We start from the raw sequence: 24998 nt of genomic DNA on the forward strand, positions 1-24998 counted from the left end.
AGACAAAGTATTTGAAACAGGGTCTTACTATGTTGCTCTGGCTGGCCTGGAATTCACAATATTGACTAGAGAGCTGCCTGCCTCTGCTTCTGTTTCCCAAGTGCTGGAATTAAAGGTGTGTACCACTTTGTCCAACCAAGTAGACAGATTTCTTAAATAAGCAGTTGGACACTCTGGCCCCTTGGGCACTTGAGTCCACATACAAATCTACATACTCACACTTGCATATTTAATTCTTTTCAGAAGTACTTCAAAAGCAATGTTCATAAAAGAAAATGTTACTAAGGTATTGGGGACCAGCCCCAGCAAAAAAAAAAAAAAAAAAAAAAAAAAAAAAAAAAAAAAAAAAAAGGGAGAGAGAGAGAGAGAGAGAGAGAGAGAGAGAGAGAGAGAGAGAGAGAGAGAGAGAACGAGAACCTAAGGGAAGAGGCCGCAGAGCTCTAGTGCTGCCAATGCTTTCTGGAGCCTTCAGACTGAGTGTAGATCTAGGCCACTGCTTCTCAACCTGTGGGTCCAAGACCTCCAAAAGACCGTTAGAAAACACAGATAATTACATTATGATTCATAACAGTGGCAAAATTACAGTTATGAAGTAGCAATGAAAATAATTTTATGGTTGGGGTCACCACAGACAGTATACCTTAGGAGCCATGTGACCCTGAGCTGACCTCCGTCACCTTTCATTACCAGGGATACTGACAGTTATGTGAGTTATTGGCCTCTCTCTCTCCCTCTCCCCTTCCCCCACCCCCACTCCCACCCCAGGATTTCTGTATAGCCTTGGCTGTCCTGGAACTACTTTGTAGACCAGGCTGGCCTCAAACTCACAGAGATCCACCTGCCTCTGCCTCTGAGTGCTGGGGTCAAAGGCAGGCACCATCTTCCAGCTGTGTAATTACCATCTTCTTATAAGATAGGTTCTTTTTGGTTTTGGTTTTTGGTTTTGATTTGGTTATTTGTTTGGTTTCTTGAGACAGCGTTTCTTTGTGCAGTCCTGGCTGTTCTCAAATTCGCTCTGAATACCAGTCTGGCCTCAAATTTATAGAGATTCACTCTGCCTCCTGAGTGCTGGGATTAAAGTGTGTGCTACTGCTGCCACCACCTGGCTTGTTTTCTGTGGTTATTGTTTTCAGACAGGGTTGTACAGTCCAGGCAGGCCTCAGATTTGCTACCTCTCCGAGGATGAACTCCTAGGTCTGCCTTTGTCTCTTTACAGGCTGTGCCACCACTTGTGACTATAGTCTAAGTTTGGTTTTATGTTTGTTTTTAGTATTATCCATATATATGTATATATATATATATACACACACATATGAATGTTTTATATATGTATATATGCACATATGTGCTTCTCTTTAAAAAAGTCAAAATATTTTATATATCATTGAACCTTTCTTTCTGTACTAAGAGCCATAACTGAGTTAAAGGTTCTTCTTTAAACTTCTTGGTGTAGTCAGGGTCCCACCACTTCTTCTTCTTCTTTTTTTTTTTTTAAAGATCTATTTATTAGAATCAAGGAAGACCGCAGTCTCATTCAGAGGTTGCATTTGTTGGGAGAAGCTTCATGCACTTTGGCCAAAAGTCCCAGGCCCTGTGCTCTTTGCCTTTTCTAGAAAAGGCAAAGCCATTTTAATTCTCTTTTTGTTAAATATTATCTAGAATTCTATTGCCTTTTACAATTTTATCAGTCTGGAATTCAGCTTTCATGTTATAAGTTCAAGGCTCAGCCTCTCATACACACACAGACAAACTTGGCTCTGTCTTTAGGATTTTTACCCTCTGACTGGGCCCATGGCTGCATGCGCCATTTCTTTTGTATTTTCCCTTATTTTTGTGAGCCCTCCAATAAATTGTCTTCCTTCTGCCACACAAAAGATCTATTTATTTATTTGTTAACTTATTTTCTTTTATGTGTATGGATGTTTTGCCTGCATGTATGTCGGTGCACTATGTGTGTGCAATGCCTGCAGAAGAGGGCATCAAATCCACTGGAACTGTAGTTAAATACAATTGTTAGCTGCCTTGTAGGTGCTGAGAATAGAACCCAGGTCCTCCAGAAGAACAAGCAAAGCTCTTAACCACTGAGCCCAGTTCCACCACTTCTTGAAGGCTTAATGTTAATCTTAAACCCTCAGATTACTTGCCTGATCCTAAATTGGAAAGTTCAGCTTTAGGCGTTTGGGCAGTGATGACTGGACCTTAGGGAGGAGAAACTTGTGTAATTGACTAAAGGAGAGAACTTCACACCTATGAGTATATTTTACACAGTCAAACAAGATGTCGTTGGTTCCATTTCGATATTTCTGACCTGTTTCCAGAACCTCCCTTCTTTGTCGGTGCCAACATCCCACTTATGTCATGCTACTGTTGCAGCAGCCTCGGGCTAGTTTCAGAACTGCGGTCCTCTGCCGTCTAGAGAATGGAGAGAGAGCAAAGCTTCCCTGATGCTCTGCCTGTGGTAGTGCTCTCCTCACCCACCAGCTCTACCCTTCAGTCTTTTTAGAGTCTGTCAGGTTTTATGCCAAGTAGCTTTGACAAGGATAATGAGAAAGTGGTTCTTTCTTATCTCACGTAATAATAAAACTAGGCAAACCAGGAATTCCTTTTAAGATTTACCTTAGTAGATGATATTTTAGGCATTGTATAAATGACCTGTGAAAAAATGAGCAGTGAGAAAGTACAGATTCTTACTTGTGAGTTAGTTTTTGTCAGCCTGACACAAAGCTAGACTTAGCTGGGAAGAAGGAATCAGTTACAGAACCTCCTCCATCAGACTGGCATGTGAGCAGTTTTCTTGGTTGTTGATAGATGTGGAAGGTCCCAGCCTGCTGGGGTGTAGAACCCTGTGCAGGTCCTGAGAAGAGGTGTAAGAAGGGCATTCTGAAACAACCCAGTAAGCAGCAGCCCTGGTTTCCCTGTGGATGGGTCTGTGAGCCAAGTAAACCCCTCTCCTCCCCAGGCTGCTTTCGCCCGTGTTGTATCACAGCAGCAGGAGCAAGCATGGCCACCACTGTCAGAGAAAATTGCCCAGAGGACCTGGTTTGGCTCTTGGGATGTCTAGGTCGAAGTGTCTGCTCTTTGAGACCTGTGCCAATCCTACTTCAATAGAGACCGAAATAAATGCATCTCCTTGCCTTCTGGGCCAGCCGAGAAATATCTGTCATACTGCATTTGAAGGTTCCTCATATAAAATGTTAAAACCTGGTATCCAACATCAAAACCTTTGGTATTTGCTTCAACTTGAAAGAATGAGACTCTCCTGATCCCTCTTTCCTTATCAAAGTAGACAAAGTATTTGAAACAGGGTCTTACTATGTTGCTCTGGCTGGCCTGGAATTCACAATATTGACTAGAGAGCTGCCTGCCTCTGCTTCTGTTTCCCAAGTGCTGGAATTAAAGGTGTGTACCACTTTGTCCAACCAAGTAGACAGATTTCTTAAATAAGCAGTTGGACACTCTGGCCCCTTGGGCACTTGAGTCCACATACAAATCTACATACTCACACTTGCATATTTAATTCTTTTCAGAAGTACTTCAAAAGCAATGTTCATAAAAGAAAATGTTACTAAGGTATTGGGGACCAGCCCCAGCAAAAAAAAAAAAAAAAAAAAACAACAACAAAACAAAACAAAAACATTTCTTACCTGCGTAGAGGTGTGGGAAAAATAAAGACACAATTCACAGAAATCGAGAGGGAGTTTCAGGGATTATTCAAATCCCCAGATCACCCATGTTTATTTTTCAAACAGCTTTTATATCAACATAAACTGAGGGGGAAGGTAACTTCCCCCTCATTAGCATTCTGTTTCCTAGGTAGTGGGGAATGACTTAAGTCATGGCTTACCTATGTCCATTTGGTCAAGTAGGTTGAAAACACCTCTCCCCCAAGTGACCTCATAGTTATAATGGAAGGAGCAGAATTACATTAGCATGTCCTGGCACCTGTTGGGATTGCTTTACTTCAAAAGAGCCAGGCAATCCCCTCCTGTGTGGAAGGTGCAAATTGTGCCTGTAAGTCGCTCAGATTCTCTGACCACCAGACAGTGTGGAATATGGGCCTGCATATTTCGGCCCCTACACTTTTGTTTTGTTTTGTTTGTTTGTGTTCAAGACGGTCTTACTGTGTAGCTTTTGTTTTCAAGACCGGGTCTCACTATGTAGCTCTGACTGTTCTGGAACTCACTATGTAGCCTCGAACTTACAGAGATCCACCAACCTCTGTCTCCCAAGCGCTGGGATCAAAAGTGTACACCACTGTGCCTAGCTTGACACATGCTCTTGATTCTAGCATTTGAGAAGCAAAGACAGGTGGATCTCAGAGTTTGAGGCCAGTCTGGTCACAAGGTGATTTCCAGGATAGCCAGAGCTACACAGAGAAAGCCTGTCTCTAAAAACCAAATTGGATTTCATTAAAATTAAGAACTTTTGTTAAACAAAGACAGCATTACATCTGTGAAAAGGTAGATAGGTACTATATGTGTAAGGTATATATTGACTAAGAATTCATATATAGAGTATATAAAGAACTATGAATCTGTAAAAAATAGAAGTTCATTTTTAAGTAATTATACTTTTTTATTATTTTTTGAGTGCATATGGGTATTTTGCCTATATTCTGTAATGTATTTTGCTTGTATTCTGTAAGGTGTGTGTGTGTGTGTGTGTGTGTGTGTGTGTGTGTGTGTGTGTGTCTGGTGCCCAAGAGGGTCAGAAGGACTCCCTGAAACTGGAGTTACAGACCATGTGGGTGCTGGGAATCTAAGCCAGGTCCTCTGGAAGGGCAGATAGTACTCTTAACAACTGAGCCATCTCTCCAAGTTCCATTCTTTAAAATCAGCAGAAATGCTTTATCAAATAAGATAATCAAACAGACAATAAGCATTTGAAAGTTTAAGGTTTCTGTCTCACAACTGCAACCTAGTACTTGAGAGCTTGAGAGATAGAACAAGAGGATCAGGAGTTAAAGATCATCTTCACCTGAATGGCAGGTTCACGGCCAGCCTGAGTTAATGAGACTATTTAAAAGGAAGGAAGAAAAGTTAAAGTTAAAGCTTTGCAGCTTCCGTAAGGTAACTGAAAAATGCTCAGAATGATTACAGTGGGAAAAGATTGATAGTGTTGGCAAAGCTGTTAAAGTTAGGATGCCATCATAATTTGGACAGATCTGAATAGGTACAACTGTCAGAGAAAACTTTGTAAATGTCTGCTGAGGCTAAACATAGGACCCAGCAACCTTACTCTTAGCTCTACCTAAGGGATATGATCATTATGTGTCTCCGCTGAAGATAAATACAAGAGTATTCCCAGCTGCTTTATCCATAGTAGCCAAAAGTTGGAATAAGCTGAAATATCCACTGAAGGAAAGTGGATAAGCAAAGTGTATGGTAGCCATATAAAAAAATTGGACAAACCATGAAAGGAACAGACTGTTGATCCACACACTGATGTGGATGAGCCTCATGGTTATAATCTTGAGTGAAAGAAGACAAGTCAGCCACAAAGGAGCCTGTCCCCTATGATTCCGTTTGTGTGGTGTTTACAGACAGGCAGATTATAGGTGTCAGAGTAGTGGTTACTCTAGGGTAGGATTTTTTTTTTAATTTTTTCCTTTATTTTATTTAAAGAAAAAGTATCTTTTATGTACATATCAATCCCAGTTCCTACTCCCTCCCCTCCTCCCGTTCCCTCCACCTTACCCCCCATCCCACTCCCATCCACATTGCTTTGAGGAAGGACCAAGCCCCTCCCTCCGACTATATCGATACTGAGCAAGGTATCCCTCCAAAGAGAAAGGGTTCTAAAAAACCAGTACATGCAGTGGGGATAAATCCTTGCCCCACAGCCAGTGACCCTGCAGTCTACCCCAGCCATACAACTGTCACCCATACTCTGAGGACCTAGTTTGGTCCTATGCTGATTTCTTCTCTATCTGACCAGAATTGATGAGGTCCCATTAGCTCAGGTAAGCTGTTTCAGTGGATAGGCATCCTCATTTTGGTCTTGACCTCTTTGATCCCACTCTTCAGTTGGACTTTGGGTCCTCAGCCTCTGCTTTCATCGGTTACTGGATGAAGGTTCTATGGAGACATTTAAGATCAATATCAATCTGACTATCTGGGATCTAGGGTAGGATATTGAGCCTAACTAAAGTCACCTCTTGATCTGGCTGTGGTTCATTGGTGTATGTATACTTAGGAAATAATGCATTTAGCATTATTAATGCATAGTACTATGTTATATTAATTGTCATATATAGGTGTATGGTACAGAGGATCAAACCCCAGGGCTTCACACTCGATAAACATTCTACCCATGAGGTACATTCCTATCTTACGTTGTATTGTAAAATAAGTTTGACAAAAATGAATCCAAAATGGAAGCTGCAAAACCAAGCATGTAGACAAAGGAGAAAATGTCTTTTGTCTGCAGAAAGCAGCGGTCCTACATGAACATGGAGGTCTCTGTCTGACTTAGAAGAGATGGCTAAGTCTGATCGTTCACCTCCATACAGCTCTTTAAACCGTCACTCTTAAATATTGTTTGTTTTCTTTATATTTTATTCAGTATCTGCTTATTAAATGTACTTATATTATAAGAGCAAACAAAAAGGAAACCAAGTGAAGTTACTCCTCCATTAACAAAATGAAAAGGAAAGGAAAATTAATGAAAGGCTCCTTTTGCTTCTATGGTATTTACCTTATTCCCTGTGAGTCTAGTGCTTTTAACAACCTCATTAACTCTGTAGAGAGAGATCTGACTTGAAGGGACAGAGAGAACAGAATAAGGAGGCCCCAGAAGTTTAGATGGCATGGCAGGAAACTGCAGCAGAAAACCAGGAGTGTTATCAGATCAGAGGCACCTCCGCCCTTGCCCATCCCTCTCTTCCCTGTCCCTTCTCTCTTCCTTTTTTGTATTTTCTTTGTATTTTGAGACAAGGTCTCACTGTGGAGCCTGAATTAGCCTTAATTTCTGGCAGTCCTCCTGCTGCATTGGTCTTCAAAGTGCTAGGGTTACAAGCGTGAGCCACCGTACCTGGCTGGGCTGTTCTGCTCTCCCACTCACCTTTACCATACAAGTGTCCACCCGGCTTTCTCCCCCAGCACTATATTCCATCCTTTGCTTTCTTACAGTCTTTTTCTGGGTGAAATCCTAGAGTCCTGTCTTCACCCATCTTCTGATTACAAGACCCTTTCTTCATCTCACAGCCACTCCCTTCTTTCCATCAGTGCTGTCCGCACTGGCTCTTAGCCTGTTGTGTTTAGTGCAGATCCTTAAACATCATTTTTTGCCATTCTCTTATACCTTGCGTGGGTTATCTTTGTTCATATAAACACGCCCAGAACCTATATTGTGTAGGATGCTATAAAATATAAATATTTTTGAATGAATAATCTATTTCACAAGATAAACGACGCTGCCTAAGAGCAGTTTACCCTTCTCTTCAGAAGTGCAGTCTGTATTCCACATACAAACACAGGATAATTTGTCCTTTTGTATGTTTATTTGTCTGCATGTGTGTCATATACATACCTAGTGCCTGGAGAGGCCATAAATGGGCATTAGATCCCTGGAACTAGAGTGTGTGTGGATGCTGGAAATCAAACTCCGGTCCTCCGTAAAAGCAGCCAGTGCTCTTACCCACTGAGCCATCTCTGCAGCCCTGGAGAGGGATTTCTTTATTCAGAGTCTCTGTAGAACATGTAAGGCCTGCTACATTCATGTTGCATGAGTCAGTCACTTCTTTTGCTGCCGTTGGTTACTAAGTAAGTGACTGTTATCTTCAGTGAAACCAGTTTCTATCTTTGCTGTCCTTTCCAGGGTGCAAGGATTGCTTCCCAGAAAGTGGCACATTAGCTTGTTCTGTAGTTCTTGTACTTTTCTGTGAACTTGAAAGAACAGGACCATCCATGTTCTAGTCATCCTTAATCTCTAGTGTGTAGCATTGAATGGATGCATCCCTAGTTTGTTTTCAATGTTCTCTTTTTGGGGGGAGGGGGATGGGGTGGGATCAAACTTAGCCTAATCGTCTGTCTCAGCCTCTCCAGCCTAGCAGTCTGTATGTTCAAAGTGTAATAACGTGAACCAGAGCTCTGTATCTAAGGACTAAGTCCTCAGGGCAGGTGCAAACATTCTTGTTGGGCTTTGACTGTTACTGGCAGGGGACAGAAGACCAGGTATTCTAGTAAAATTGCTTTCTAGCTTTAGGTCACAAGGTGGCGCTGTGAAGCCAGGTTTGCTCATTGGTTGGATTCCAGGCTCACATGCTCTCCTGACCTCGTGTTAGTCAAACATCAGGATCACCAGGTTACTGGTTTAAAGCACTCTTTAATGAAATTTGTACCCCGAGCTTGAATTGTTGGTGTAGAGCAGTGGTTCTCAACCTTCTAATGCTGCCACCCTTCAATACAGTATATGTCATAGTGACCTCAACCATAAAATTATTTTCATTGCTATTTCATAACTGTAATTTTGCTTCTGTTATGAATTGTAATGTAAACATTTTTAGAGATAAAGGTTTGCCAAAGGGGTGGCGACCCACAGTTTGAGAACCACTGGTCTAGAGAGTCCTGTGAGCTTTTGGTTTTAAGTAAATACTCTATAAGCAATTTTAGCATTTGGCTTTTCTCCAACAGTGGAAGGTATCTTTTGGTTACCTAGAGAGATCCATGTTGAATAGTCTACATAGCAAATTCCAGAATAGGCAGGATTACATAGAGAAATCCTGTCTCAATTTAAAAAAAATACACATATACGTCTCAAATTTTTAAAAATATATACATACATACATGCACGCACACACATTCATATAGTCTGCCATATGGACTAAATATTCCACTTGATTATGCAGAGATATCTGTCAGAAATATAATTAACTCCTTCAGTAAAATTAAATTTCTAGATATTCAAAATATGAACTCAAACTCTTGGTGAATAATGTTCAGGGGACAATAAATTTGTTCAGTCACAGTTGTTCAGGTCTATTTCCCCTGGGGGTGGGAAGGATCATCCTTGGGACTAAGGGTCAGACTGTTTCAGAAAAACAAAAGCAGCATCTTGTGGTCAGGAGCTTGATGTTTGAGTCTAGGAACACGAGGCCCGTTTGGGAAGCATAGTGGGGTGAGGGGAGTGTATCATCAGTCGTTCCTGTGGAACAGAGGAGACAGAGGCAAAGGAAGAGGAGAGGAGAGGAGAGGAGAGGAGAGGAGAGGAGAGGAGAGGAGAGGAGAGGAGAAGAGAAGAGAAGAGAAGAGGAGAAGAGAGAGAAGAAGCTCTTTGCTTCGCTCCCTCCCAGCTCATGTAAAAGACATAATTAAGAGTTTATCGGGTTACTAAACACAATTAAGTGGATATTATACCTATTTCTAGTGTCTTCTAGGATTCTTTGTATTCTATATGTTGAATTATAGAAATTACAAAATATTTCAGGTTCCATATAGGTCATCCTAAAGCAGAAACTCATATGGAGAAATTTTCTCCCTGTGATCTACATGAACCAGCTCTGAGTTAGAATAGTACAGCCTTGACCCAAACATCAGCGTACTGGGGAAATGGGTGCCGTGTGCATTGGAAATCGTGTTGACATCATCAGGCAGCATCAGATGAGTTACTTAGCCATGAATTTATGGTAATGGATTCGGACTTTGTGAGGTCTACACTTGGAAGGTTCTTTGGTTCCCCATTGTGGTTTTGAATGAGAATGTCATAGACTCATAGATTTGAATGCTTGGTCACCAGGGAGTGGCAGTATTTGAAAAGATTACGAGGTGTGGGGGCTGGAGAGATAGCTCAGAGATTAAGAGCATTGCCTACTCTTCCAAAGGTCCTGAGTTCAATTCCTAGCAACCACATGGTGGCTCACAACCATCTGTAATGGGGTCTGGTGCCCTCTTCTGGCCTACAGACATACACACAGACAGAATTTTTTTTTTTTAAAGAAAGATTACGAGGTGTGGCCTTGTTGGAGGATGGGTCACTGGAGGTGGGCTTTGAAGTTTTCAAAAGCCCAAGCTAGGCTCTCTTTCTTCCTGCTGCCTATGGATCCAGATATAGAACTCTCAACTGCTTCTCCAGCATCCTGGCTGCCTGCAGTGCCTTCATGCTCCCCACCATGCTCCCTGCCATGATGACAATGGACTAAACCTCTGAACTGTAAGCCAGCCCCAATGAAATGCTTTCTTTTATAAGGGTTGCCATGGCCATGATGTCTCTTCACAATAGAGCACTAAGACACTTAATACTGAGCTAGATATTTCTAATCATTTTTCTTTTTTCTTCCAAGACCTTGGCCAAGTATTTTTATCCTGCTAGAGCAATAAAGAGGTCCAGCTAAGTGTTTTCTTAACAACTAGCAAACTAAGTACAGAAGTCTACAGTAGTCTGGGCTATTAGGGTCTGGTCCGCATCACATCCCGCCTTAAGTCTAAGGTCTTTTGCACACTGACCCTTATATCACCTCCTGCTGTGATCTTGTTGCATTGTACAGCAAGTCACTGGCTGAAAATATTTTGGAAATAACCTTTTTATTCTTCCTTTAGGGATGTTTTTACTTGACTCATTCTAACGTGTTGACCAGTGCTTCCAGGTGCCACTCACTTTTGGGTGTGCAGCAGCAGCCAGTTGTTGAACAGTAAAGACAGTGGCAGCTTTGTCATTGGTGTTTTGATCTGGGCAGTGGTGATGTACCCCTTTAATCCTAGCACTGATGGGGAGGGGCAGACACAGGCAAATTTCTGTGAGTTTGAGGCCAGCCTGGTCTACACAGTGAGTTTCACGACACCCAGGGCTATAGAGAGAGACTTTGTTTTGAGAGAGAGAGAGAGAGAGAGAGAGAGAGAGAGAGAGGAGAGAGAGAGAATGGATTTCTGAGAGCAAGTCAGAATAGAGGCATTCTTATAATGGTGGCACATACCTTGAATTCCAACACTCCAATAGGCAGAGGCAGGTGGGTGTATCTATGTAACTGGAGGTTTCTCTTCCCCCTGCCAATTCACAAATAACCACTCTGAGGTTTGATATTAATTACAAACTGTTTGGCCTATTAGCTCAGGTGTGTTATTAACCTGTTCTTATAATTTTAATTAACTAATTTCTATTCTGTATTTTGCCACGAGGCTTGTGGCTGAATACCTCACATCTTCTCTGGTGGCTACTATTGTTTGCTTGATTCCGCCTTCTTTTTCCCTGTCCTTTTGCTTGGATTTCCTACATAGCTATAAGCTGTCCTGCCAAAGCAGCTTCTTTATTAACCAATGGTAATAAAACATATTCACAGCATGCAGAAGGAAATCCCACATCATATCTACATGAATTCAACACCAGCCTGGTCTACAAAGTGAGTTCCAGAACAGCCAGGGCTACACAGAGAAAACCCTGTGTCAAAAATTAAAAAAAGAAAAGAAAACCACTCAGTCCTCATAGAGCAATGAAAATTTTCTTTTTCAGGAAATATGCTAAGGATGGAGGCTAGAGTAGAAATGGACATTGCAGGTATTGTTGGTGGAGTGGTACTGTGGTGTCAAAAAGAATTTTCTGGGAAAAGACAGGAGGCTTTACATTTTTTCATATTGTTTTGTTTGCATTTCATTGAGATTCTGGTCATCTCTCCCCATCTTGCTCACCCTTATTCCAAAATGGAATCATGATTCTGAGAAGTCTGCATTAAAACAAACCCAATATTTGTTTATTTTTTGACAATTTCATATGTGTATAGGATATATTTTATGTCTTGATCATATTCAGCCCTCCATTTGTCCTCTCTGATTTTCCTCCCATGTTGAGATGGTTCAGTGGATAAAATCACTTGCCACAAAGCCTGCTGATCTGCGTTCAATCCCCAGGACCCATATAGTACAAGGAGAACCAATTCCACATGCAAGTACCAGTATATATGCATATACTCAGAAGAGAGAGAAAATTTAATAATCATTAATATTTAAACGACCATTTGGCAACATATCCATTTAGCAAGCAATAGTAATAATATGTTCCTCCCTGGAGCCTTGGCCTTCCTGGCCATGGTCCTTTGACCAAGTTTATAGTACCAGGGATGGATTCTCTCTTCTGAATGCAGGCCTCAAATTCAGTAGGAGTGTGGTTGGCCACTCCCATAACAGGCCGCTATTGCACAGTGGGCACATCTTGCTTGGGAGAATGGTATTGTAGCATAACCTGCAGGGTCTCCTGCTGGATAAGATACTTGGATGGTTTTTCTACTCCTGTAGCCTGCCCGTCTTTCAGCGCTATGAAAGCTAGCCAGCAGAGAGGGAGCTTCCACTTCCGTTTAAGGTTGATCAGTCTGTGCTGCAACCAAAGTGTAGTCCTCAGCAGTAGGACCTTACATCTAGTTCTGGCGGGCAACCAAGAGCAATGATGATTTAAAAATTTTATCGGGGGCAGTGATGGCACACGCCTTTAATCCCAGCACTCGGGAGGCAGATGCAAGTGGATCTCTGTGAGTTCAAGACCAGCCTGATCTACAAAGCAAGTTCCAGGACAACCAGAGCTGTTAACACAGAGAAACCCTGTCTTTAAAAATTAAAAAAAATGTATTATATTTACATATGTATATGTGTGTGAGTGCACACATGCCACAGTGCAAATATTGCACAGGGCAGCTTCTAGAAGTTGATTCTTTCTTCTACCATGTGAGTCTGGGCATGGATATGGAATTGTCAGTTTTGGTGGCGAGTACCTTACCTGCTGAATGAACTATCTCTCTAGCTCTCCATATAGCTCTTAAAAATGTCCTTGGTTTTAGTTAACTTTTCCCCTCAACACTTCCTTTCCTCTACCCCCTCATCCTCACTTAAACTTTTGTACCCCGTAACCACCCCCAATACTCATATCACTTATGTTCTTTTTGTTGTTGTTTTTTCGAGACAGGGTTTCTCTGTGGCTTTGGAGCCTGTCCTGGCACTAGCTCTGTAGACCAGGCTGGTCTTGAACTCACAGAGATCCGCCTGCCTCTGCCTCCCAAGTGCTGGGATTAAAGGCGTGTGCCACCATCGCCCGGCATATCACTTATGTTCTACTACTACTACTACCACCATGACTTACCCCCCCCCCCACTCTGCTGGCCTAGGTCCCTCCTGCCCCTGACCATGAGCCCTTTACTGGCCTCTACAGCATTGCAAATTAAACACACATCTAAAAATTCAAAGCTAGACTGGGTGATAGTGACTCAAGCCTTTAATCCCAGCACTCAGGAGGTAGAGGCAGTCGGATCTTCTTGAGTTTGAGGCTAGCCTGGTCTCCAGAGTTAGTTCTAGGACAGCCTCCAAAACTACACAAAGAAGCCGGGCGGTGGTGGCACACGCCTTTAATCCCAGCACTCGGGAGGCAGAGGCAGAGGCAGAGGCAGAGGCAGGCGGATCTCTGTGAGTTCGAGACCGGCCTGGTCTACAGAGCTAGTTCCAGGACAGGCTCCAAAGCCACAGAGAAACCCTGTCTCGAAAAACCAAAAAAAAAAAAAAAAAAAAAAAAAAAAAAAAAAAAAAAAAAAAAAAAAAAAAAAAAAAAAAAAAAAAAAAAAAAAAAAAAAAAAAAACTACACAAAGAAACCCTGTCTCAAGAAACCAAACCAATCAACTAACCAAACAAACAGAAATTCAAAGCTAGGATGTATGTGATAGAGAACATATGAGGGCCTGGGTTACCACACTCAGAATAATATTTTCCAGTTCCATATAGTTTCTTGCAAATTTCATAATTTTGGTTTCTTTCACAGCTGAATAAAATTCCACTGTATATAGGTACAACATTTTTGTTGTCCGTCTAGACTGACTCCGTTTCCCAGTTACTGTGAATAGAGCAGCAGTGAGCATAGATGTGCGCCTCTCTCTGTTGTAGAGTCTTTGGGTATGTGCCCAAGAGTGACGTAGCTGGATCATAAGGAAACCTACATTTTAAAAAGTTTTAGATCACCTTTAATCCCAGCACTGTAGAGGCAGAGGCAGGCAGATCTCTGTGAGTTCAAGACTAGCCAGGTTTATATAGTGAGTTTCAGGTCAGCCAGGACTATGTAAAGAGACTCTGTTTCAAAAAAACAAACAACATTTTTTTCCAATAAAAAATAAAGTTGTATATATCCTCCCTCTAGCCCCTACTGTGGTCTTGGTGTATAACCCATGCTAACCTTCACCTTGTGTCTCCTGAATGCTGGAATTCTAGGTGTATGCTGTTATGCCTGGTCTCTCTCTCTGTCTCTATTTCTCTCTCTCTCTCTCTCTCTCTCTCTCTCTCTCTCTCTCTCTCTGTAGTACGCTTGGAACTATGAACCATAGAATCTTTTAAACTTTTTTTTTTTTTTTAATTTTTAAGGGTGTGTGCAGGAGGGTTGCACTGGAAACCAGCAGAGGGCATTAGGTCCCCTAGAACAGAAGTTACAAGTAGTTATGAGTCCCTCAGCCTGTGTGGTGGGAACCAAACTCATGTCCTCTGAAAGAGCAGTGCATTCTCTTAACCACTGAGGCAGCACCCTAGCCCTGAGCTGTAGAATCTTGACAATACTGGATCCTGACTATGAAGGAAAGCTGCCTTTAAGTCTTTTCTCCTGGCAAAATAGAAGATTCCTTACTCTGTCAGGGAGTGGTCAGCTGCGTTCTCCATTTCTGCTGAGAATAGCTGTTTATAAGACTCACTTTCTGGAGTTATTATTCCATCCTTCTGGAAGGAATCTCATTTTGTTCTCTATGAAGCAGGTGTTTAGGTGCCCTCTTTGTGTGAAAGAGGAATGTTCCTACCCAGAAGTGCAGGAAGGAGAAAAGTCACTGGAGCCTCAGACACCTGCATTGTAACCAAATTGCAAATGGCCGGTCAAGGAGCTTGGGTTGGAATGGGATAGACCCACAGGCCAGTGCTGAGCAGGCTCCTCTTCAGGCCTGACTAGAAGGGACAGAGAAAATTGCTCTTGACTGATGGAAGGGGTTTGGCAGAGGCCCCGGCTTCCTGTTGGGGACTTGAGCTCATGCAAACCTTGCTGTTGAGCGGGTGGGGCTGGCCAAGCTTGTTTCTGGTGAGTCTTGTTTCACCCCCACCCACCCTCAGTTCCACAGATGCTGGTTTATTGCAAGCTCCATGCTGACTGTAGACTGAAAGCCTCTCATTGTTTTTGAGCTCATGTTTAGATAACTGCGCATGCCTGTGGTGGCCAGGGCACCCTGTAAAGGAAATGCCTGGGCTCCAACAGCCCAGTCCTCCTTTCTCTGTATGAGTGAGTGAGTGTAGCTTGTATTCAGGACATTATAAGACCATTTATTTCTTTGCAGGATTTATTACTTGAGGGATTCTAGGCATCTCCTCAGTACTTGGAATTTTGGGATTTTTTATTTTGTCTTTTCTCCCTTCCATCCATTCTACCCAGAAGGTTTACAGGCTATTTTAACCAGGCCTTCTTTCTATACACAGCTGGGATACCGCAGCATTCCTCCCCTTGGTGAGAAGATTGCTTTGGGAGGGTGAGGTAGGCATGACTAGTGGGGTGAGCAGGTTGTTATCAGCCACCTCTGCACTGATGTTTTCAGGGCAGCTCTTCCTTGGATTATCTTCACTGTCCTCTTTTTCATCACTCTCCTGTCCCAAAAAGCTTCCACTTGGGTGCTCAGTAAGCCATAGAGCACTAACTGCTTTTGCAGAGGACCCAGGTTAGATTCCCAGCATCCCCTCGTGGCTCACAGCCGTCTGTAACTCCAGTTCAGTGGGGCTGATGCCTTCTTAGGACCTCCATGGCACCAGGTACACACACTTATTTGCAGGTAAAATATGCACAATACATAAAGTAAATTACTATAATTTTTTTTAAATCTGAATCTGGGCTAGGTATGTAGTTCATTTCCTAGCATGCATGCAGCGCTAGGTTCAGTCCTCAGCACTACACATGAACCTGCTGTGGTGGCACTCACCCGACAAGTCAGTCAGGACCTGTCGTCAACAGTCACTTATCATTTAGAAACATAGTGGGTTTTCTTTAGTTTTTTTTTTTTTGTTGTTTGTTTGTTTTGTTTCATTACATTGGTGTTTTGCCTGCATGTATGTCTGTATGAGGTTGTCAGATCCCCTGGAATTGGAGTCACAGACAGCTGTGATTTCCCATGTTGCTGCTGGGGCTTGAACCTGGGTCCTCTGGAAGAGCAGCCAGTGCTCACCAGCCCCCATCTCCACCCTGACCCTGCCAAAAAAAAACAACTTGTGTGTATGCGAGAGTGACATGTGTCGCTGTGTGTATGACACATACATGTGCCATTGTACGTGTGAGTGTGATTCACGTGCCATTGTGTGTATGAGTGACACATGTGCCATTGTGTATGTTCTGCTGAAGCAAGTTCTCCCTCTACCATATGCGTCCTGGGAACTGAGCTCGGGTAGCAGGCATCTTACTGATTCATCTTTTAACAAATTGAAAAGAAAAATAAATACTTCTTATGCTTGTGCAATCATTGAAAATTACCCAGAGGAACGCTGATGGTTCTTGTGCTTCTAATACAAAAGAGAAATATATTGTTTAAGAATCCATTATTAGTTAATCTCAGTACTCAGGAGACAGAAGCAGGTGGATCTCTGAGTTCAAGACCAGCCTGCTCTACAGAGTGAGTTCCAGGATATCCAAGGCTACACAAAGAAACCCTGTCTGGAACCACACACACCCCCCAAAAGAAAATCCATTATTGGACAGTTGGGGTGAACATGACTCCCTTCTCTGTTTGGGCATGGTTAAAAGCAAAATAACTAATGATTTTAATGTCTCCTTTTTTTCAAGATGTGTTAATACCCTTTCTATTTTTTTATATTTATTTGTGTGTGTGTGTGTGTGTGTGTAAGTCAAAGGATAACTTTCAGGTGTCTGTTCTCTTCCCACCATGTGGGCCCCAAGGTCAGAGTTGAAGTTCAAAGGCTTGGCAGCAAGTACCCTTACCTACTGAGCCATCTTGCCCTTGGTAATCTTTTCTTATAAAATTATTCAAAATTTACCTTTGGAAATTAAAAGGGAGGCTGACATTGTAAATAACTTATTTTAAGGTAACTTTTTTCTTTTTCTTTTTTCCAAGGAACCATTCTTTTTGTTGTTTTATTTTTTTGATACAGGTTTGATATAGCCTCTGAGTGCTGGGATTAATGGCATGTGTCACCACCACTCAGCTTCAAGGAGCCATTCTTAACAGAGCTACTATATTTTAATAGAAGATACTCTTGAATTTAAATGTCCTTCCTTTGTTGAAATTCTGATATAAGCCTTACAGGATAGCCTGGACACATGTAAAGAAGCTAATTCAGTGTGTTTACAGGCTTTTTATCCTATCTGCCTCAGACTTGATCCTTGTGCTTTTTGCCTTCCAGTTCTCTCCTGCGCTATGGTGGCAACCTATCTCTCCAAAGTGCCATGAGTGTGCGATTCAACAGCAATGGGACCCAACTCCTGGCCCTGCGGCGGCGCCTGCCCCCTGTCCTTTATGACATCCACTCCCGCCTGCCAGTGTTCCAGTTTGACAATCAGGGTTACTTCAACTCATGCACTATGAAGAGCTGCTGTTTTGCAGGGGATCGTGACCAGGTGGGTGCTTTGGCCATCTACATCCCCATGTCTTACTGTATTGCTCTCAGTTTCTCTTTTGTACCACATGAAGTAGAACTGTTGATATATATTTTTTCTTTTTTTTATTTTAAACTTCTTTCATTTTACATATCAACTCCAGTTTCCCCTCTCTCCCCTCCTCCTGCTTCTCCTTCCCACCCTTGCCATTCCACTTCTCAGAGGGGGTAAGGCCTCCTCCCTTGGGGAGACAACAAAGTCTGGCATACCAAGTTGAGGCAGGACCAAGTCCCTCCCCCTTGTATCAGGCTGAGCAAGGTATCCCACTATGGGATGGGCTCCAAAAAGCCAGTTCATGTACCCAGGATAAGTCCTGGTTCCACTGCCAGCTACCCCCTCTCCAGCAGATCACCCACATTCAGAGGTCCCGTGCAGGTTCCCCAGCTGTTGTCAGTTCAGAGTCTGTGAGCTCCCACTAGCTCTGGTTCAAGATGGCGGAGTTGGGAGAGGTATGGAGAGCGAAAGCAATGAGATATCTTGATATAGGGAGCCATTGTGGGGTTAGGGAGAAACCTGGTGCTAGGAAACTTCCCAGGAATCCACAAGGATTACCCCAGCTAAGACTTCTAGCAGTAGTGGAGAGAATGCCTGAACTGGCCTTCCCTGTAATCAGATGGGTGACCACCCTGTCATGGCACCTACACCCAGTAACCGATGAAAGCAGACGCAGCTATCCACAGTCACACACGGGGCTGAGCTCCTGGATGGAGTTCATATGAACAAGGGGGGGAGGGTCAAGATTATATAAATATATATTTTTAAATGTATTTTGCATGCATGTACGTCTGTAAGGGTATTGGATTTCATGGAACTAGAATTACAGGCAGTTGTGAGCTGCCATGTGAGTGCTGGGGAATTGAACCTGGGTCCTCTGGAAAAGTAATCAGTGCTCCCAACCACTGAGCCATCTCTTCAACCCCTGATTCTGCTATTTTTGTCTCATAGTGACTGTCTTCATCCAGGATGCCAGGGGTCCAGTCATTCAAGGCACATCCTGTAAACCAAGGCTAGCTACATGATTCTAAACAACCAGCTCTGCCACATTTGTGGATGGATCTTGAATTTTAAGAGTGTGCCATTCTGAAAGGAAAAGAGCTCGTGGCACAGTAACCTGCCAGTGGAAGGCATTCCTGTAACACGTGCCGTCCCAGAGCCATATATCTTGAATGGATTCTTGAATGGCGTCATTTTCTTGAATGAAATGGCCTCAGCAGCCTTGTTTGAGAAAGAACCAGCATTCTAATTAGGACTGACCAGCCCTAGCTCTGTGTTCTAGTCTTTTCTGAGTTGCTGGGACTAGAGATACTGATGATTTAATGGAGATAGTTTAGGGGCAGGAGAGATGGCCTAGGGGTTAAGAGTATCTGCTGTTTGCCCAACACCCACATCAGGCAGCTCATAACCACCCAGCTCCAGTGGGTCCTATGCCTTATTCTCACTTCGGAGAGCACCCACACACATGCATCATGCATAAAAACATAAATGGACACATAAGTTTAAAAGTGACAGTTTAATAATGGACTTGGCACACTTATATCTATCTGAGCCATAGAAATTGTGAAGTAGTTGTCAGTCATCACTTGGACTGGCCTCAGTAATTGAGCTGAGTAAAGACATATAAAGAATCTATTGCTGGTGATTCTTCAGCAATACAGCTTTTTCTTTTCAAGGATAATGAATCTTATTGTTGCCTTACATCCAGATAGGGGGAAAAAGAAATGCTAGTCTCTATTAATGCTGTGAACCTATCAGCTATGTCAAATTTTGACATTAAATTTGACAAAGGCAGTTGGGTGTGGTGGCACACACCATTACTACCAGTAATCGAGAGGCAGAGGTAGATGAATCTCTGTGGGTTTGAAGCCAGCTGTTTATCTACATAGTGTGTTCCACACCAACCAGGTGAGACTGTCCCAAATTAATTAATCAATTAACTAAAGTCTCCCTCATCTCTTAAGAAATATTTGTTTGTTTGCTTTTGGAAAGAGGCTTAAAAGAAAGAATTCTTTGAGACTCTCCAAAGACCCTGGTTTTATTTTTTGTTTTTGTTTTTGGTGTTTTGTTTTTCAAGGCAGGGTTTCTCAGTGCAGCCCGGTTGTTCTGGAACTCACTCTGTAGACAAGGCTGGCCTCAGTCAAGTTCACAGAGATCTGCCTGCTTCTGCCTCCCGCGTGCTGGGATTAAAGGCATGCACCACTGCCCCCCCCCACTCCGGCTAAAATAGACACCTTTTGTAGGTAGAGAATAGATACCCAAATTTAGGGTTTATTCTCAGTTTGAATCCTAGGGCCTACTAATTTAAAATCCTCATTGAGCACCACTAGATGGCCTCAGTTAGATAAGGGTTGTCTCCTAGGGAAGGCCACAGAACCTTATTTTATTTGCCTGGGGGTATTATAGACTTAAAAAAAAATTGTGTGTATGAGTATATGGGCACCATTTGCATGTTTGCGCCTACAGAGGCTAGAAGAGGGCTTTGGATTCTCTGGAACTAGAGTTAATGGGTAGGAACCAAACCCCTGTCCTTTGAGAAAAGAAGTAAATGTTCTTGACCACTGAGCCTTGTCTCCAGCTCTCCACTTGGTGTTCTTTTGTTGTTGTTGTTGTTTTTTTTTTTTTTTTTTTTTGAGGTGGGCTTTCATGTAGCTCGGACTGGCCTAGAAAACCTTACAGTTGATAATCCTCGTTCCTCATTTCCTGAGCACATGCTGAGGTTATAGGTGTAAGTCACCAAGCATAATTGATGCTGTTCTTGGGGCTGAACCCAGGCTTCATGCATGCTAGGGAAGTTTCTATGAGCCACACCTTCAGACACAAGTTTTCTCTTGAGTGCAAAGAAAAGTCATGTTCTAGAGATGAAGTGATCTGATTCAGCTTTCTGTTACATAGAATGGCTGATTTGGTTTGTGTTACTGTAGAAATGCCAACCTGGCCTCCTCTTCCCTTTTTCCTTTGTTCATTGTTTTTGTTAATCTTTTTCCATCATCTTTTAACCTATTATGCATGTAATTCTTCTCTCATTGACGAATATGAACATGTAGTAAATGTAATAGCTTCTTCTCTTACTGCCAAGAAAATAGGCTGAAGGAAAGATGAAATAGGTTAAAAAAAAAATGAGGATGTTACGTTTTCTTCAGACTACATCAGCGTCCGAAGCCTGTCTTTATGGTATCCTTAAAACACCCACATCAAAGTCCTCTGCCGCAATGTAGAGCAGTGTAGAGCATGTAAGACCATGGTCTCAATCTTAGCACTATGAGTCTTGGCTATGATGGTTTGTTCTGTGCTTTGTGAGAGGGGTAGCAGCATCCCTTGCCTCTCCTCAATGGATGTCAATAATGTCATCCTTATTTGTCTTCCTAAGAGACAAAAAATGGCCAGACACTGCTGAATGCCCCTTTAAAGGGGAACATGTTCCCTGATTGGGAAACTATGATCTGGTAGATTGTAAATATTCAGCATGCACAGAGACACTTGGGTGGGTTTGCCAGAGCAGAGCCATGTGAAGTATTTTCAACGTAAGACTGGGTTTTGCCTTGTAGATTAATATATAATGATAAAAAGCGTTGAGTGCCTTTTGTTTTTTTTTTCTATTCAGATTTGACATAATTATGACTTTTATTCTAGTGGGAATTTATATAGAGACATTATAGTGTCTTTGATAAATTGCATTGCCTTTTGATTACAGTAAATGGTTTTCCTAGCATGAACAGGTTATAAAAGTTATTGACTCTGGCTTTTAATAAGTCTTCAGCCTACTTATATCTCCCTTGCAGATTATCAGAGATGTCTGACCCAGTGGATTAGGAAATAGATTTGTGTTTGATATCTGCTCACTCCTTAGGGACTAAGAACATAGCTAACCCATCACTGTCTTGTCTCCAAGCCCTAGAATGTAGTAAGAGCACGATAAATGCTTGCCAAAGTGACTTTTGAGTACTTTGATCAATATGTGGATTTAGCGCTCTGGACAGAAAGCTTCAACAACTGTAAATCAGGATTGATAGTCATTTCTCCTGGTCAAATTTTAAAGGCCTTGATTAGAACGAATCCAGTGAAAGTCGTCAACTAAGCTTATAGTTCTAAGTGTGCAAACAGTTTTAAGTGCCGAACAGACTTACTGTCCTAGTCTTGGAACATGTCTCTCAAAGGTGATTCATAGGCTCTGCCTTCCACAGTCAGGGCTTACTCAGCAGCAGCCAGTTCACTGCGATCTGTACAACTGGGAGTTGGTTTTTTTTTTTTTCCCTCTAGTCCAGACAGGATCTTTTTTGCTGTTTTTAAATTGTTTGGGACAGGGTCTCAATATATTGGCCTCAAACTTGCAATCATGTCTCAGCCTTCTAAGTGGGTAGGATTATAGGCATTTACCACTGCATCCATATTTATGTTGACATCATTCCTATGTCTATACTCTGAAAACCCCCACAGCCTGGGGCGCTGTGCTGTGTACTCTTCATTTAGTCATAGGCTGGGTAATCATCCCAGGGAGGAATTTGAGAATTTCCATAATAGGAATGGATGAACATGGATGATCCCATCCATCTGAGACAGGCGATTAGTCAGGCCCCATGAATGGATCCAGATATTGTGCCAGAAGGCCTGAACTTATCTTTATTTTTTAACCATCCTAGGTTCACTGGGTAGTCCATTTGCCTCAAAATGAAATTAATATTTTGAAAAATTAGACTCATGAAATAAAGTATGAAATGATGCTGAGCCCATTTTGTGTCTTTTAAGTTCTAACCACGGAGCTTTCAGAGATCATTCTGAACCAACTCTTCCTTTTGAGAAAGCTAAAGTGCCCAAATCGCCACATGTGTGCCTACAACTAACATTTGTGCTATGGTTGAGTGAAGTAAAACAAACTGTAAAAATTAGTGTTTGGAGTATACATTAAGAAGCAGTGGAAGCTAGCTAAGTGCTATGTTCTGTCAAAGTAGGATAGCTTCCACTGTTTGGTCCATCACTGCTATGGCAGCCTGTGTTGCCAAAACAAGGTGATTTTCTTTAGAAACACTGGAGTTGATACCTCATTGTAGTGATAGAGCAAATCTGTGTATTATCTGTGTTCTGATGTGGGCCACCATGAGATCTCTATGCCATACTCCACAGTATATTTTATCTCATGTTTGGCTCCATGGTCTGTCTGATTAATGGGTGAATGAAAACAACATTTCCTAGCTTTATACCTTTTAAAATTAATAAAACAGATGTTTGGCAAACATTTATTATGCTCCAGTAAATGTACAGTGGACCAGTTCACATGACCTTGCATGGTTTGATTTTCATTCCAAGCTCTCTATATAGTCTGACTTCCCTGCTTTAGGCTACAAATGCATGGTTTGTTTATCTGTGGTATACTTGAAATATCCAAATTTAATAATATTCACTGCTAGATTAGGTTACAGTAGCATTTAGTTTGCTGGATATCAATAGAAGCAAAACCCTAAGAAAAGATTTTTTTTTTTTTTTTTTTTGGACACAGTCTCACTATTTTGTAGCAGGCTTTCTTTTGGTCACTAACCAACTTCCATATCATGACACGAAGACTTATGATTAGTTGTGAATGTTTGACCTTATCTTATGTTTATCCCACTAGCTCTTATAACGTAATTTAACCTGTTTTTCTTCATCTACATATTACCTTGGGGCTTTTTATCTTTCTTTCATTCTGTATGTCCTACTCCTTGTCTGGCTGACTGGCCCTAGGTGTGTCTCTTTCTTTCTCTCTCCTCTCTGTCATGCCTAGGTTCCTCCTCCTATTTATTCTCTCTACCCACCAGTCCCACCTATTTCTTTATATTGGCTGTTCAGCTTTTTTTTATTAGACCAATCAGATGCCTTCGGCAGGCAAAGCAACACATCTTTACATCGCTAAACAAATGCAGCATAAACAAATGTAACAAATCTTTACATAGTTAAATAAACTTATCAACACTATGTTGTGACCATGAACTTTTGACCTAAAATGGTCCCCCAGTCTCAGCATCCTCCCTTGAGCAGCACAGGTTATCTATAAGCACAGGCTGACCGCACCATTTTGGACTTGATTTTCAGCAAGTACACCTAGTCTTAGCGTCTAGTGAGTGACCTTGCAGCTAAACAGCATCCTCCTCTAGGAGTTGCCAGAGCTCAGAAGTTGTCTCTTCTTCACAGGTCCTTACATTTTGTTGTTTCCTTCCTGAAGCTGGACTGGCTACATTCTGTTCTAAGCTCTGTAGTCCCATGTGTACCCAGGGTTAAAAGAATGTTCGTACTCCACCTGCTGGCTCTGCTGGCGCACACTCAGGCAGAACTTGCCTTTTATCGCTTTCTTTTGAACAGTTTTTTAAATGACGCTTGTCCCAGCCTGAGTCCAGCTTTCCTGCTGACAGCTTGGGTACCTGGAAATGGACATGCTGATTATTTAAAAAACTTCTTAGTCTCAATTAATGGCTAAGCCAGCTTGTCTCTATCTTGTTGAAAGAGGAATGGGGAATATAGGCAAGTGTTCTGGAAAGGCTGAGCAGCAGGGGGACAGAGCATTGGGATCTCTTTCTTGTGGATTTGACAGTTGGCAAGGACACCCAAAATCATGGCAATGAAATTGTTTGCCCTCTTCTTCCAAAGAGTTGTCTTTGTACCCCATGAGCCCAACAAAATGACCATAAATTTGTGAACTGACTTCAGACATAACGTCACTGCTCACCTTCTCTCTGTTGGTGTGGTGCGTGTAGGATGGATGGCAAGGATGTCTGTGTGAGAACTCACCAGACTGGAGACCGCCCTGTAACCCTACTTTCTATGACTCTGTCCCCTGCTCCTCCCAGCACACACACTCATTTGACCCCACATGTGATATGTTCTTCTTCATAGGACTTTTTCTACAGGAAAATTTAACTCTTAGGTTCCATCCTTTGATTTGTGTGATTTGGCTAATTTTTTTCTACTTCCTTGCTTCCTGTTTTTTCTCTTGTATTTGAATTCACATAGTAACCTCTAGGTAGCATTGGTTTCATCCTCCTTGAAAGTGAGGCCAAGAGTCATTTGTAATGGCTGGCAGTGTAGGACTAACCCAGGGTTAAAGTCACTTTCTTTCCTGTGATTGTTGCCTTTTCTCAGTCATGTTGCCTCCTGTGTTGCTAAGATCCAGTCATCTTCATGGGCCAATGAGGAAGAACTGCAGAGCATATGGTCAATGAATTCCCTGTATGTACTATTTAGGAAGTGAATTTTTAAAGGAATTTTTGTTTTTATGTGTGTGTCCGTGTGCCACAGCACTTCTGCAGAGGACAGCCTCCAAGTGTTGTTTCCTCACCTTCCCTCCTTGTTTGAGATGGGGTCTCCTCTTCTGTGTTAAGTGTGAAATAGGAGCCCCCGTGCCCTTCCTTTTCCTCTAGGGGCATGCCCAGAATAGAGGTGACTCTTATGT

The 24998-nt window shown here is 42.3% G+C and overlaps 1 protein-coding gene and 1 non-coding gene across 3 annotated transcripts in view; both read left to right on the top strand.

Annotated features, from left to right (window-relative positions):
• Dcaf5 (DDB1 and CUL4 associated factor 5) overlaps positions 1–24998 on the top strand; it is a 119647-nt gene that overhangs the window by 53080 nt on the left and 41569 nt on the right. For both annotated transcript variants that reach the window (XM_050158641.1, XM_050158642.1), the window contains exon 6: positions 17332–17545. In XM_050158641.1, the coding sequence (XP_050014598.1) occupies positions 17332–17545 (214 nt within the window). The remainder of the gene's footprint in view (positions 1–17331; positions 17546–24998) is intronic.
• On the top strand, positions 6373–6512 carry LOC126511495 (small Cajal body-specific RNA 3). Its single transcript, XR_007594704.1, has one exon. It is a non-coding gene; the product is annotated as a small Cajal body-specific RNA 3 (non-coding RNA).

Source organism: Alexandromys fortis, unplaced genomic scaffold (assembly GCF_014885135.2).
Source record: "Alexandromys fortis isolate MF-2015 unplaced genomic scaffold, M_Fortis_MF-2015_v1.1 scaffold_99, whole genome shotgun sequence".
Lineage (NCBI taxonomy): Eukaryota > Metazoa > Chordata > Mammalia > Rodentia > Cricetidae > Alexandromys > Alexandromys fortis.